Here is a 14,502-nt window from a genome sequence, read left to right as displayed (position 1 = left end):
TGCTTAATTGGCTACTTAGTCTAAGGTAGCACTCGTGGGCAAGAGAAATTCACTGTTGGATTTCAAGTTTGAGGCTGTTTTCGTTGTTGATGCTGGTTGGCAAGTAGACGAAGTCCTCTACTTTTCCTAATTTATATGCAAGGGCGCGAGTAACCTGACTTTTTTTGTGATGGCAGAAGATACCGCGTTTTGCCTCATTCATCTTCAAACGGTTGACGCCTCGCTTCTCTATTCAAATTGGAAAAGGATGAAAAAGGCAGCGCATAAACATAATTGACGGTTACAAGGTCTGTTAGAAAAGTATCGGACTTTGTTTTTTATTTCTAACACCTGACAAATTTGAATTACGAGCTCTGGCATAAGCAGACCTGTAACCTTCCTGCACATGTGTGAATTTTTTCTCACCTGTCGCTAGCGTCAGTTGCTGTCAAGCAGTGTGGAATGCTTCCACTGTGACGACTGCATTTTGGTTTCCGGGTCGTACCCGTACACCCAGGACTCATCAACAGTGATAATGGTGTTCATGAAGTCAGGATCACTGTTTATGGAGTCCAGCATGTCCTGTGAGACTTCAACACGACGTTCCTTTTGCTCTGCCGTCAGCAGCTTCGGCACAAATTTAGCCGCCACTCTCTTCATGGCCAAATCTTCGGTCACATCGGAGTGAGCCGCAAAAGTATTGATATCTACCTCTTCTGCAATTTCTCGGTTAGTCACACGACGGTCCCGTATCACCACAGGCCGACCAGAGCGTGGCTCGCTCTCCGCCGATGTGCGACCGTTTTTAAACCGATTGAACCACTCCTTGATCTGTGTGATGCCCATAGTATCGTCACCGAAAGCCGACCGAATCTTTCGAATCGTTTCCACCTGGCTATCGCCCAGTTTCTGGCAAAATTTGATGCAGTAACGTTGCTCCAATCGTTCCGTCATTTTCCTTGTATTCAAAAACCGACGAGAGCACTAAATACAATGTTACGTTCACACTGCTTGACAGCAACTGACGCTAGCGACAGGCGGGAAAAATTCACACATGTGCAGGAAGGTTATAGGTCTGCTTATGCAAGCGCGCGTAATTCAAATTTGTCAGGTATTAGAAATAAAAAACAAAGTCGGATACTTTTCTAACAGACCTCGTATAACTTGTTTTGTGTGTTTCGCCAAGCTCCTCTTATTTCTGGTGTTACTCTACAAATGGAGGAACCTACAGTTTGAAGCCAACTCCGAATGACAGATATTTTTTTACGAGGAGCTTTTTGATGGCAGAAATACAATCGAAGGTTTTCTATTTCGCCTGCCGAGGGGCGAACGCTATTAGGAAAACCTCTCCAATATTTAATGTTTAATGCACGGATATTCGAACCTACGCACTTCCGAATGGTAGTCACGCACGAAAACATTCGGCTACGGCAGCCGCCTTATTTTAGCGGTGTCAGGTCACACGAGCTTGGTGGATAATAAACGGTTCGTATTTTCCTGTTAGCTCCTATTTTATCGGAAAAATAAACAGCTGGCAGAGACACACTTCATGTTGAGCAGTTCAATATTCGATGATTCATGATTTCAAGTGTTTTATGTGACAGGATTCAAGCCTAGCGAATAGCTCCGCGAAAAGAGGCAAGTGGCATACCAAAGAAATATAGCAAACAAAGAAAAATTAGTGCCAAAACTAGAAATTAATAATTTATTATAATATCCACATATGTATGTATGTATGTACAAATATATATACAAGTAAATACTCAAGGATGGCTGCAATCATCACTTGACTCATTCATGTTACGTTTCCATGCATACATACATAGATACATACATACATATGTATGTGCAATGTTAACACGAGTTTTCATAAATCACAAATCTCGCAAATTCAGTGATCATTAATTTTGCCATTGGCATCTTTATTTCATAATTACCATATCAATCTATCAGAAGGCCACTTATCATCGTCGTATTGACAAATGAAAATTAATTCCGAATGTCTCACGTGTTGAGTGAAAAATTTTCCCCTAAAAATGCATAATACATCAGTCAACCAGTCAACTGAAAAAGTCTCCGCCCACACAAAAAAATCTTGAGGCAGGCTAACAAACAAAGTTGTCCTGTGCTTTTTTAATACACACTCGTATGTACATACGTATGTATATGTATGTATGTATGTGTGAATGTATAACCGAAAACGTATATTCATTATTTGCCCATTTGAATATTCGAAAGAGTGCGTTTTCAACTGAACTTGACATGTGAATATAGCATTAGTATGAACCTACTACAAACACACACACATACATACTCGTATGTATGTATTATATTGCAAGACTAATATAGTTTCTGGTTGAGTTCTTTCGCCCACTTGTCGCCCCGTGACCAATGGGTGAATTATGAGCTATGAGACACACTTACATACATACATACGGATATATCTGCATATTAGGGCGGGTCGATTTAAAAATCGCTCATTGCTCTGTGAAAATCGTATTCTAGGGATCAAAATAAGAAACTTTGCCGAAGGAACCATACCTCTAAAACGAATTCTGATGTCCCCCAATTTAAAAATATCACCATTTTTGGCCTTTACATGAAAAAATCAGCTAAATGGCTATGTTTTTTCTTTATTTTTATTTATTTATAATAATATTTATTATTTATTTATAATATCTATTTTTTCTCTTAAGAAATTTATTTAGTCAGAACATATGTAAATGAAAAAACTAATTTAAGTGAGTTATAGAAAAGAAACTAAAAAGTTCGACCCAAATTGGGGGACATCAGAATTCGTTTTAGAGGTATGGTTCCTTCGGCAAAGTTGCTTATTTTGATCCCTAGAATATGATTTTCACAGAGCAATGGGCGATTATTTTGCCTCCACACAAATCGACCCGGCCTACTGCATATATAAGCAGATATTGACCAACAAAGCAGTGCACACTATTACTTAAGTGACGTTTGTTGTTGCTGAGACCTGTTTATTTTGGCCCACATTTTTTGCTGAAATTTTCGGCTCGACTTTTTGGAAATATTAGATTTGTATATTTTTTCAAATGCTGTGTAAGGTGCTGACATTAACATGTGTTGAAATCATAATTCATTATGCAAACTTTGTCGAAAATATATTTATGGTTATGATGCTTTATTTTAATGAAAAGTTTCGGAAACTCTAAACGAACGGGTGCACGGATTTACAGTGAACTGATGTCGTTGTTTGAGATATGTTAACTATTGAAGTTACGGTAAATTGAAATTGATATTTAAATTGGTCTATACAAGGAGCACCAAGAGATTTGGTGGCTTCTAAAACTCTTAGGCTTCAAAGCCCTGGGAAGAAAGTCAAGGAGGAAAGATGAGAAGTATCAAAGAAAGAGATAGGAAAGAATAGAGACAGAGACAGAGGTAGTTAGTCCTGTGAGCATTTTCCAGGTTCTTTGGTAAATCTGTAAATATCCACCAGTTTTAGGGAACGAATATTACTCATTCTCACGACATCGGAACCCAAAATTCGTAATCTTACTCTAGCAAAGGTAGGAATTCTCAGTGCTATCCGCCGCCTCCAAGCAAGACAGGCACATTGGGTCTTCAATGATTCCAATGGTGGTCATATGCTGACCCCATGGGTTGTATCCTGCAATAATACCAAGTTTTAGTAGAAAGTTTGACAGTTTTCTGTTCGGACTTGTCACGAAACACTTAGCATTTCTGCCGCGTTCTAGACTGGATCATCGCTCTTTATGTAAATTGTATACATAATCGCTGATCCAATTCATGATTCCTCTGGAACTGATTCCGATTATTGACTCTGGCCCTTGTGGGGGAACCGCTGATCCACCGTTGGCCAATCCATCGGCAATTTCGTTTCATTGAACACCGGAGTGTCCTGGAACACATATAAGTACAAGCCTGTTCTGTCTTGCGACAGGATTAAGCTTCTTCTTACATTCTTGAATAATCTTTGAGGTTTGCTCGCGTTCTCCAGGGTCTTCATGGGCAGCCTAGCTGTCACTGAAAACTCCAATCTGTTTACCGCTCTATCTCCTCTTGAATATCCATTCGGCTACTTTCAGATGTCAAAAATTTCCGTTTGAAAACAGTTGTCATTTTCCCCATAGCATAGTGATACTTATTACTTACGGTAAATAGTCGGATGTAAAAACGAGTCCTTATCCCATCAGAACTTTTAAATCTAACTAAAGAAATTTTTTTTCCACAACAAAAACAAAATTACTCTATTATATTCTAAGCTCAAAATTGAATAAAAAAGTTGGTGATTGACTACCATTCGGAAGTTCGAATCTTCGTGAATGAAACTTACTTACCTACTTAGCTGGGAACTGCAACCGATGGTCGGTCTTGGCCGCTACCAAAATATTGTTGGTAGACCAGTTAGAAACACCAAGGGCGGTCAGTTCGTTGTGGACTTGGTCTTTACAACGTAGATGAGGATGTCCTTTTTTTGCCACCAGTACATTTCAAAAAGAGAACCTTCCTTGCTGGCACGTTGCTGTCCATTCGCTCAATGTGACCTAGCCAGCGCAGCCGCTGAATTTTAATGCGCTTTCTACGTTAATGTCGGCGTACAGCTCGTGGTTCCATCTCATTATGGAACATTCACATCAAATTGGACCATAAATCTTGCGAAGAATTTTTCTCTCAACCCAACCACCCAACGGTGCTCGTCAATGTCCAGGACTTAGCGCCATACAGTAAGACCGGAAGGATGAGTGATTGATAGAGCATTTTTTTCGTGCTCTACTTTTCAATTGCCTACCTTTGCCAATTGCCCAAAGTAGCACTTGTTGGCAAGAAGTTTTCTTTGCTGGATCTCTTGGTTGACATTGTTGGTAGTGTTAATGCTGGATCCTAGGTAGACAAAGTCCTTAACACGTCGAATTCGTAATTCTCAATCGCAACTTGCTGTCCAATATGCGTAGACTTTTTAGTTGTTGACGGAAGGATGTTTATTGCAAGACTCACTCGACGGAGCTTTTTCAAGGAGGCTTCATCAAGTTGAAAATGTCGCAAGATAACGAATCGCCTTGTATGAAACTCTGCAAAGATATTGGCCAATTCTCACTACGCTGGTGGTTTTTGTTAGGGTCATCCTGCAATGCCGAAAAAACGTGCATGAAACACCTTATAATAAGGAAGGTTTTTTCTAATAGCGGTCGCCCCTCGGCAGGCAATGGCAAACCACCGAGTATCTTTTTTCTGCCATGAAAAAGCTCCTCATAAAAACCATTTGCTTCGGAATCGGTTTAAAATTGATGGTCCCTCCGTTTGTGGAACGAAATTAAGATGTACACCACAAATTGGAGGAGCTCGGCCAAACCAGTCGATTATAACCCTGTCTAAATTGAACTCTGGCGCTGTGTCTTCTTCTTGATTGGCATCCATTCGTTTTGTTTTCATTTCAATTGTCACACAGTTTTTGGCAAAGTCTATATACTAAAGGGTGTTCTATTAAGATTGCCTATTTTGAATGTACCATCATGGAGGTTTACGCGAACGCGCAATGCATAGAAATTTATAAAAATCTACTACCGAAATATTGAAATTTTTGCTCAAGCCGTACCAGACTGTAATTTCTTCGTGAATTGACCACAAATATCATACGTTTTGATGTTCCCACGACAGTCGGTTCTACGTTACCGGAACGACCCGAATTTACACCCGACTGAGGACTGTCACTCCAGCAGTCTTCACCGTACATGTATGGGGAAACTTCCAATGCTGTTATAACAAAAATAATATACGACTACTACTACGGTTGGACTTCATTCTTTGAAGTTTGATAAATCACTAACAGAACACCCCATACTTAAGTACGTACGCATCTTAGGTGTTAAGGAATGTATGACTTAAATATATTTGTATGTGTGTATGTAAATATTCATATAGAACTTAAAAAATGCGTCACTTTCTATTTAGTTTCTTATTTATTTAGTATTTTCACTTTAAACGACTATATTATTTAAAAAAAAGTGAGTGAGACATGTTTTTATTTTTGGAAGATTTTTTCTCTTACTTCCTATCCTAATCTAACCATATACACTAGAGGATGATTTTCAATTTTTTGATTTAAAAATAATAGCTTGTACCTATAAATATATTTTGAGGTTTTGTTTCCCACGTGAAAATAACGCGAGTTAAATTTAAGAAGACTCCACCGCACTTCACAGTGATGGATTCAAGATGGTTTGCGTCGTCGGTATGGGTGTATATTCGGAAGACCTCGAAACTTCCAAGTCCTTTAGGGGGCGTCCATAAATTACGTGGGGTGTTTTTTTTAATTTTCTGTACCCCCCTCCCCCCTTGGTGAGATGTCGTGAGATTTTATTCAACCCCCTCCCCCATCCCCCAATCTCACGTGAGATTTTTCAAAATGTGGGTTTCTTATGTAAACGCGTTGGATTGTTATTGTAAAAAGAAAAAAAATTGCTTCGTGCTTTTATTTACGACTAGTTAAGACTAGTAATCATTATTGCTGAGAGTTATAAGAGTAAAAAAAATTAACAATAAAAGACTTAAATCGTATCTACTGCGATTAAAAAAAGAATATCTACTCTAATTCAGTCCATGGAGAATCATGCGCGGTTTCAAGAGAGACTATTGGGACCAACATGTCCATATGATTTTCAGTAAAATCATCTGCTCCTTCAACTTCGTTCTGATCTAGACACTCTAAGCCGCCACGTATACTTGGGCAATAGAGATCATAAGGCGTGCTGATGAAGGCATTCAGCGGTTGAATCGGTACGCGTATTAGAAATAGAGCAAATGACTTTCCGTCATGTTCTTTAAAGTCCGGAATTATCAAACGTCCATCAACCTGAGTGATAGGGTGGGAAAAAAAAATTAAAAACAATTTCTAAAAAAAATTTGTTGACATTCGCGCTCGTTAAAAGACTAAAAAAAAAGATAAAATAGGAACGCATAAAAATTTGATATGAATCAACTGCAATGTACCTGGAGTAAATATTGGCTCTCTCTAACGTGCTCAGTGTACCATTCTTCGGCTGGCAGGTCTGGAACGCTGGAAGTGTCATTATTCGGCTCTATAAATTTAGCGACTACTTTGTGTCCGTCAATGCACACTGCAGACCATATTTCAGCCAAAATATCCCCTGCCTTTTTGAAATTATGCTTTTTCAGACTTTCGTCTAATGTTCTGCCGCTGGAGTCAAGATGTGTTCCAAAAGAATCATGGGGAAGAACAACGCCTGTTAGCTCTCGACTGAGTGGAGCCATGCGTCTCTCTACTCTGTTGAATGCGCTCCTGCCAGGGACATTAGTCACAATAAATACTGCGTCCAAATCATATTGTTTAAAATGCTCTATGGCGTGTGTGATTACTTTTCGATATCGGGGATCCTCATCAGGCCCACCGTTACTTGAAATTATAAGAACAGGTTTAACTTTGCCGTCTATATTCTTTATAAATTTGCAAAAAGACTCAATTGTTAAAAGAGTGTCCAAGTATTGAGCGTTACTAGTTGCAGTTGACGAAGAGTGTTTTCCACTTCGTATTGCTGTTTAAGTTGGTCCACTATATGAAACAGCTTCTGGTCGTCCCATCTCATTGGGTTTCACTTCACACAAAGCATACACGCTTGGAATTAATTTGTGCCCCGAAGGAATCACAAAGTCGACCGATTTCTTAAAAAAATATATTTAACGTACCTTTTGAAGGAATGCTAAAGTAGACCGAACTTTTCTCTCAGTGGATTCCCTGAGAAGCCGTTCAATCTCATGTTTATTGTGATGTATTAACTCTTTTTTCTTCGAGAATTTTTGCTTCGCAGTATTCCATAATTTTATTACATCGTCCTGGCAGGACTTCTTCGTCTTATAGACGTATCTTTTGACGTATGCGTTATAAAAATCTTGATAACTCATTTTAAATTAGTAAGAGCATGAACTGAGTCGAGTGAAACATTTACAAGAATAAACAAAGAAAGTTGGAACCTGTCCGTGTGTTGCTGCCACTCAGCTCGTACGCTCTTGTTCATCGAGTCGCGCGTTCGGCTGATAGTGGCGCGAAAACAAACGACGGGCTACACTGTACCGTAAATTCAGATTAAATTGAGCTATTTGGTATAAAACAAATATGGTGGTCGAAGTATGATTGAAATTATTTTCTTTCGAACGAATTAGTGAATGATCTTAATCATACTACGATTACGCTTAAGATTAAATCTTAAGCATACAATCTGGATAATGGACCAAAATAGTATAATTTTTGTTGGTTTCAATCAGAAAAAAAATTGCGTGATATTTGCCGAGACCCCCCCTCTCTCCAACGTAAAATTAGATGAGATTTGACTCGACCCCCTCCCCCCTTAAACATCTCACGTAATTTATGGACGCCCCCTTAGCCTGGGCAATTGGAATAGTATCTTTCTTGCGATAAGGCAGATTAATCAGAAACCATCCACAACAACTATCAGAATTTCCGTATATTTTCCGATAGTCAAGCAGCCATCTTAGCTTTAAAGTCACCAACAACCAATTTAAAAATCGACAGACAATGCAAAGAAGAACTTAAGATCCACTGACTTTTTCCGAAACATCAATAATTATCTTTCACTTATAACTCCTCACCGGTACAGCAAAAAATTACATAGACACAAAAACTGGAATTGGCACATTGGTCGTGATTTGAAAACTCGTACAAAATTCTTCGAACTTTTTGGTTTACGACAATTATGCTTCACAAGATATTTTAGTATGAAGACAGCAATACAACCAAAGTTCGAAAAGCCTAAAAAGCCCAGAAGTAAACAAATTTTCAACTATTAATATATCTCGATTTGTAGAGTTTGCAGACTTTACAGGCTTCGAGCACGTACGTATTTACAGGGAAAAGTATTGCTAGTTGTTTCCAATTCCTAGAGGCTATAAAACCTGATTAACTTCGAATGGACGCAAAATTTGGTTTTGAGCTTGGAAGCAAAAAGAAAATCAAAGTGAGAAAAATTATTGAGAGCAGGGCGCATTCCTCCTCAGGGCTATTAATGAAAGCTTTAAAGAAGCCCAGACCGCGATCCACTCCAACACCCGTACCAACAAATCGAGAGAATCTATGCGATTTGCTAATAAAATAAATAAATAATTGGCGCGCACACTTCTGTTAGGTGTTTGGCCGAGCTCCTCCTCCTATTTGTGGTGTGCGTCTTGATGTTGTTCCACAAATGGAGGGACCTACAGTTTCAAGCCGACTCCGACGAACGGCAAATGATTCTTATGAGGAGATTTTTCAGATCAGAAATACACTCGGAGGTTTGCCATTGCCTGCCGAGGGGCGACCACTATTAGAAAAATGTTTTTCTTCATTTTGGTGTTTCACCGAGATTCGAACCTACGTTCTCCATTCGGCTACGGCGGCCGCCTAGTCACAGAAATTTCAGGAGATACATTTTTCTGAGAGTAGTTGTACTCGTACAGGTATTAGGAAAAATACAGCGTGAAGAACTTGAAACTTGAAAAATGATAAAATGGTATTGGAAGCCCCATCGCTTTAGTAAAATATCAGGTCAGTCCATAAGTTTGTGCGTTTTTAAAGGTGGTTTTAAAATTAATAAAAAAGATGTTTAAAGTATTTATTAATCAATAATATATTTTCCTTAATTATTTACAATGTCTTCCCAATGTTTAAGCAAATTTTTAATTCTTTGCTCAAACAATTTTTTGTCCTTGAAGCCAAAATACGCTTCGATATCCCTTTTTATAGCTTCTTTTGAGGAGTAGTTCTTGTTACTCATATGGGATTGAAGTCCAGGGCAAAGGTGGTAGTCACAAGGTGCAATATCCGGAGAGTATGGTGGATGCGGCTTTAGCTCCCATCCGAGCTCGTTCAGCTTGCCTAATGTTTGCCTTGCGGAATGAGGTCTTGCGTTGTAGTGGTGAAACAAAACTTTGCGTCTATTCACTAAGGACGGTCGATTTTTTTTAAGTGCCTCATTCAAGTTAAATAGCTGATGGAAGTAATAATCAACAGTTATCGTCTGGTTTGGTTCCAGAAGTTCATAATAAACAATACCGGCCATATCCCACCAAATAGACAGGAGAATCTTCTTGGGGTGAAGGCCATCTCTAGGGGTCGGTTATGGTGTTTCATCTTTATCTAACCATTGGCGTTTCATCACCAGTAACGATACGGTTCAAAAAACTTTCAATTTCAAGCAGTTGCAGCAGCTGAGAACACACATTCACTCTCTGTTGAAGGTTGGCGACGGAAACTCTATGCGGAACCCATTTTCCCAGCTGAAGCAGGTGACTGTGAACTGGCTCAGCTTTCACGAGTTCGAGCAAGGTGTCAGAGGAAAAGACTTCAGGACGACCAGCGCGCGGGGCATCCTCCACGCCGCAGTTACCACTTCGGAATTTTGAAAACCACGTTTGCGCAGTCCTTACACTCACGGTATCCTCTCCGTGAACAGTGTTTATTTCTGCAGCAGAAGTTGTTGCATTTTACCACTTTTATAAAAAAAATTCAAAATATGCCTCTTATACGCGTTTGAAGATTCCATTGTATTTTTTAACAACACGTGCTTCTATCCGCGATTAAAATCACTTGTTGAATGCACAATATATCAAAGAAAATATAAATAGTTCCCCTATATTCCGCGAATGATTTTTTGTATGCAAAAATCGTACAAAAGTGAAATTATGGGTAAAATACGCACGAACTTATGGACTGACCTGATAGTAGAAGTAAAACACTACGCCACCATAGAGATTTTTAGAAACACCTTTGCAAGCCATCAGAAGAATTACGCGTTACTTGTGCACATACTTTTCCTGCTGACTGTACGTTTATTAAATGCTAAGTTCAGCAAATGAACTCGCGAAAATCGTGAACATTTTACTCAGTACTAATTATTCAGTATATTGAGAAAATTTGGTATTATGAAATATGACATCGGAATCCCGGCTATGCCTTTGATGTAGTCAATTATCGCTGTTGATTTTTGTGAAATGTAAAATACAAAATTAAAAAGAAAACACAGAAATAACAGCAAATATGATAATGAGCGCACATCATTAGGTGTAATAAGAATTTAAGTAAACGGAAGAGAAAAATCCAAAATCTCAATGCAATGCCAAATATCAAAAATTTATATTTATGTAGTGGAAAATTTCGAGGGCAGGTAAAAGAAGAGGAGATAGACGCATGACTGACGAATGGATAAACTAATTTGGCAGCAAACAAAATTTAGTTGCGTGAATAGAGATTTTCATGGTGTAGGGTCCTTCAAACTCGAGTTTATTAATTAACAGTATTTTGATTTGTCAACTGCCGCCGTTCGATAGTGCCTCTTTTAACAGATGTTAAGTAGGTTTTCTACTACTACTCGAAAATCGACGTTATATGGAGGAGATGCGCAAAACCATGAAGGAAAAAAATTATAAGGAATTAATAGGATTTTTTAGCAATTTCAAACTTGCTAAAATTTAATAAGTAATAAAATTGCATACCAAAAATTTGAATTTTTTTTTTTTTTAATTCGAATTAAAAGCCGTGGAATTTGGATTAAAAGTTTGTAAAATTTGTTCATAATATAGTTTCTTTAATTTAAATCGTTCTTATTAGCTAATGAGCTACACTAAACGAAAAAGCTGTATGGGACAAACCAACTTCATAGCTTTTCTTCTAAAATAGCCGCATAGTATTTTCTTGAGTTGCCTTATAATGTAAAGGGTCCGCCATATAACATTACGGAATTAAAAATGCTATAAAAAAGAAACTACTCAATATTTTTCCAAACTGTTTTTTTTTTATTTTGAAGTACAATACTTCCGGTTAATTACACAGGCCAACAACCAAAAAACTTTTTCGATAATTTTAACTAATTACTTTGTAATTTGGTGTCCTGATTACGAAAAAAATTATTAAAAAGTTATATCACCCATCAATTTTTCACATTTTACAATTAAGTAAAAATAAAGTTTATGTACCAAAATGTATCGGATATATTTCACAGTCCTGCGAGGTACAGTTTCTAAAACGGCTATGGGTGTTTCTTAAAGGGTTTTTTTATGCTGAAAACGAATATGACCTTGAAAATGCTCCAGCACGTCAGGATTTTTGGCAATTTGAGGTTAAATAATCAAAAAATGCAGATTTTGGGCATTTATAAAAGTTTTTTTGAGCAAGGTATAGTCTTTTTTTAATTTTCCACAACGGCATCGCAAACTACTACTCTTCAGCTTTAAAATCCTTTTTTAAAAATATTTTGGCGATTAATATAAAATAAGTTATACTATTTTGAATTGGAGACTTTTAGATATGCAAATTCAACCTTTCTAACTCTCTAACGCCTCTGTAAAGGGCGAATTCAAAATAGTATAACTTTTTTTATATTAATCGCAAAAATATTTTTAAAAAAGGATTTTAGGAAGGAAAAGGAAAAACTTTACCTTGCTCAAAAAAACTTTTTAAAATGGTCAAAATCTGCATATTTTGATTATTTAATCTCAAATTGCCAAAAATCCTGACGTGCGGGAGCATTTTCAAGGTCATATTCGTTTTCAGCATAAAAAAACCTTCAAGAAACACCCATAGCCGTTTTAGAAGCTGTAAAAAAGCGAGATTTTGTAGGCCTGTGTTATGGAACACAACTTCATTCATACAGCTGCCTCGGCTACCACACCAAGGTCTTTACGCAAAATTCGTCTCAATGATGTCTCCGAAATGTCCAATTGTTGAGAACGACGGTGAACTGATGTTCCTGGTGATTCACGAACACTCTCGACCACAGCAGCAATATTTTCGGGTGTACGCACGGTTTTTGGTCGGTCACGCGTTGGTTTGTCAATACGCAACCCAGTTTCTCTTACTTTTTTCGCAAAGTAACGCACATACGCTTCATTCGGTGCTTTTCTTCTTCCCATTGCCGTACGTAATTTTCGTACACATTCTGCAACATTAGCATGATTTTCAAAGTAATGTCGCAATATTTCACAGCGTTCTTTGAGCGTATACACAACCATTTTCGTTCAACGGAAGAATAAAACTAATTTTCCGTCAAATCAGATGACAGCTAAGTGTTACCATTCTTCAAATAATACCTAGTTCAAATCCGTAATGATAGATGGCGGGCCCTGTATTTAAGTGTATGCACGAACTAGCGGTCGTTTTAAATTATTGTGTTTTTTGCTTCAAGGTCCATTACATTTGAGTGTTGCTTGAAATTTGAGTTTCTTGAAAGAAATAGAAAATAAGGGCAAGTGCTTTCATCACGATTGCATTTCTTGTTGTGGAAATTGCGTGATATTTTTATACACATTTCACAATTTGAAAGGTTCCTTAAGGTAAGTTGAGAAGTTTCCATTTGCAAGTAAATATTTTACATGCAGAGAAAATAACTTTTTAGGACACTATGCCGAGAAGAACACAGCTATCTACCAAGAAGCGTGCTAGCATTCCAGTTTATAGTAAATCGAGAGTCTCAGTTCGCAAAATAGCGTTAAAAGTAAATCGAAATAAAAATACCTTCCACAACTGTTTGAAAAATCCTGATGGGTATGGAAAAATTAAAAGAACTGGTACAAAGCTTAAGATTGACAAATTAGATGTGAACTTTCGCTTTCAATGATACGAATAGAAGAATACAGCAAAAGATTCGATTTCAAAATATCAAAATGGACTGACTAAACCGAAGCTTACAAAGCAGCTAGACTCAAATTCGCCGATAATCATAAGTTCTGGGTTGACGAATGAAAATCCATCTTTCCAGCGCTGAAAAAAATGTAATCTCGATGGACCTGGTGGTTGTCAAAACAATTGGAGAGACATTCGCTGTCCACGACAAACGCGTCATTCTCGAAACTTCCACGGTGACTCTCTTATCAACTGAGGTGCTATTAGCTACCATCGCAAGACCACAATTTGTTTTATTTGCCATAAGATCGCAGAAAATTAAGTAGAGGTCTCGGACAATGTTTTATTGCATTTTTCACGGTGAGTGTTGAACGTACATACAAATAAACAGTACAACACTCCAATCCACAGCGCTAAGCACACAGAGGAGTTTTTTGCGTCGAAAAATATTCTTGTGTTGAAGTGACCCGCAGTTACCTCTGGAGCACTTTTAGCAAGCAAGTGTATAAAGGCGGACGCCAGTTTAATGGCCTATTGCACCTTAAAAAACCTATTCAACAGGAAAGAGGGTAAAAATCGACAAACACTAATCCATCAGTCACTCGTAAATTCGATGCCGCAACGACTAGTATCAGTTCTAATAAATAACGGAGGACATACAAGATGAAGTCCTAAATAAATACTAAGCTAAACTAGAAATGACAGGAGCTTTGTTCTAATAACTTCAAGTTTTTTTATTCAAAATAGTCCCCTCTTGCCTCGATACACTGTTTTGCGCGATCTAAAAGCTTTTCGAAAGAGTGTTTCAGGCCATTGTTTCAGACCCCACAAAAAGAAGTCTGGAGCGGTCAAATCAGGCGATCTTGCTGGCCAGTGCAAATCGCCAAAACGGAAGATTCGACGCC

At 38.0% G+C, this 14,502-nt stretch overlaps 1 protein-coding gene across 1 annotated transcript; it reads right to left on the bottom strand.

Moving 5' to 3' along the window:
- Positions 1 to 417: 417 nt before the first annotated feature.
- On the bottom strand, positions 418 to 933 carry LOC129248915 (histone-lysine N-methyltransferase SETMAR-like). The gene has a single exon (XM_054888528.1). The coding sequence runs from the start codon at positions 931 to 933 to the stop codon at positions 418 to 420; it is 516 nt and encodes a 171-aa protein (XP_054744503.1).
- Positions 934 to 14,502: the final 13,569 nt, after the last annotated feature.

Source organism: Anastrepha obliqua, chromosome 5 (genome assembly GCF_027943255.1).
Source record: "Anastrepha obliqua isolate idAnaObli1 chromosome 5, idAnaObli1_1.0, whole genome shotgun sequence".
Taxonomy (NCBI): domain Eukaryota; kingdom Metazoa; phylum Arthropoda; class Insecta; order Diptera; family Tephritidae; genus Anastrepha; species Anastrepha obliqua.
Note: the sequence above shows the minus strand (reverse complement) of the source record. Positions and strands in the feature narration are given on the sequence as shown.

Bases quoted from the DNA above. Each gene is read 5' to 3' on its own strand.
- LOC129248915 (XM_054888528.1), bottom strand. From the start codon at position 933: ATGACGGAACGATTGGAGCAACGTTACTGCATCAAATTTTGCCAGAAA.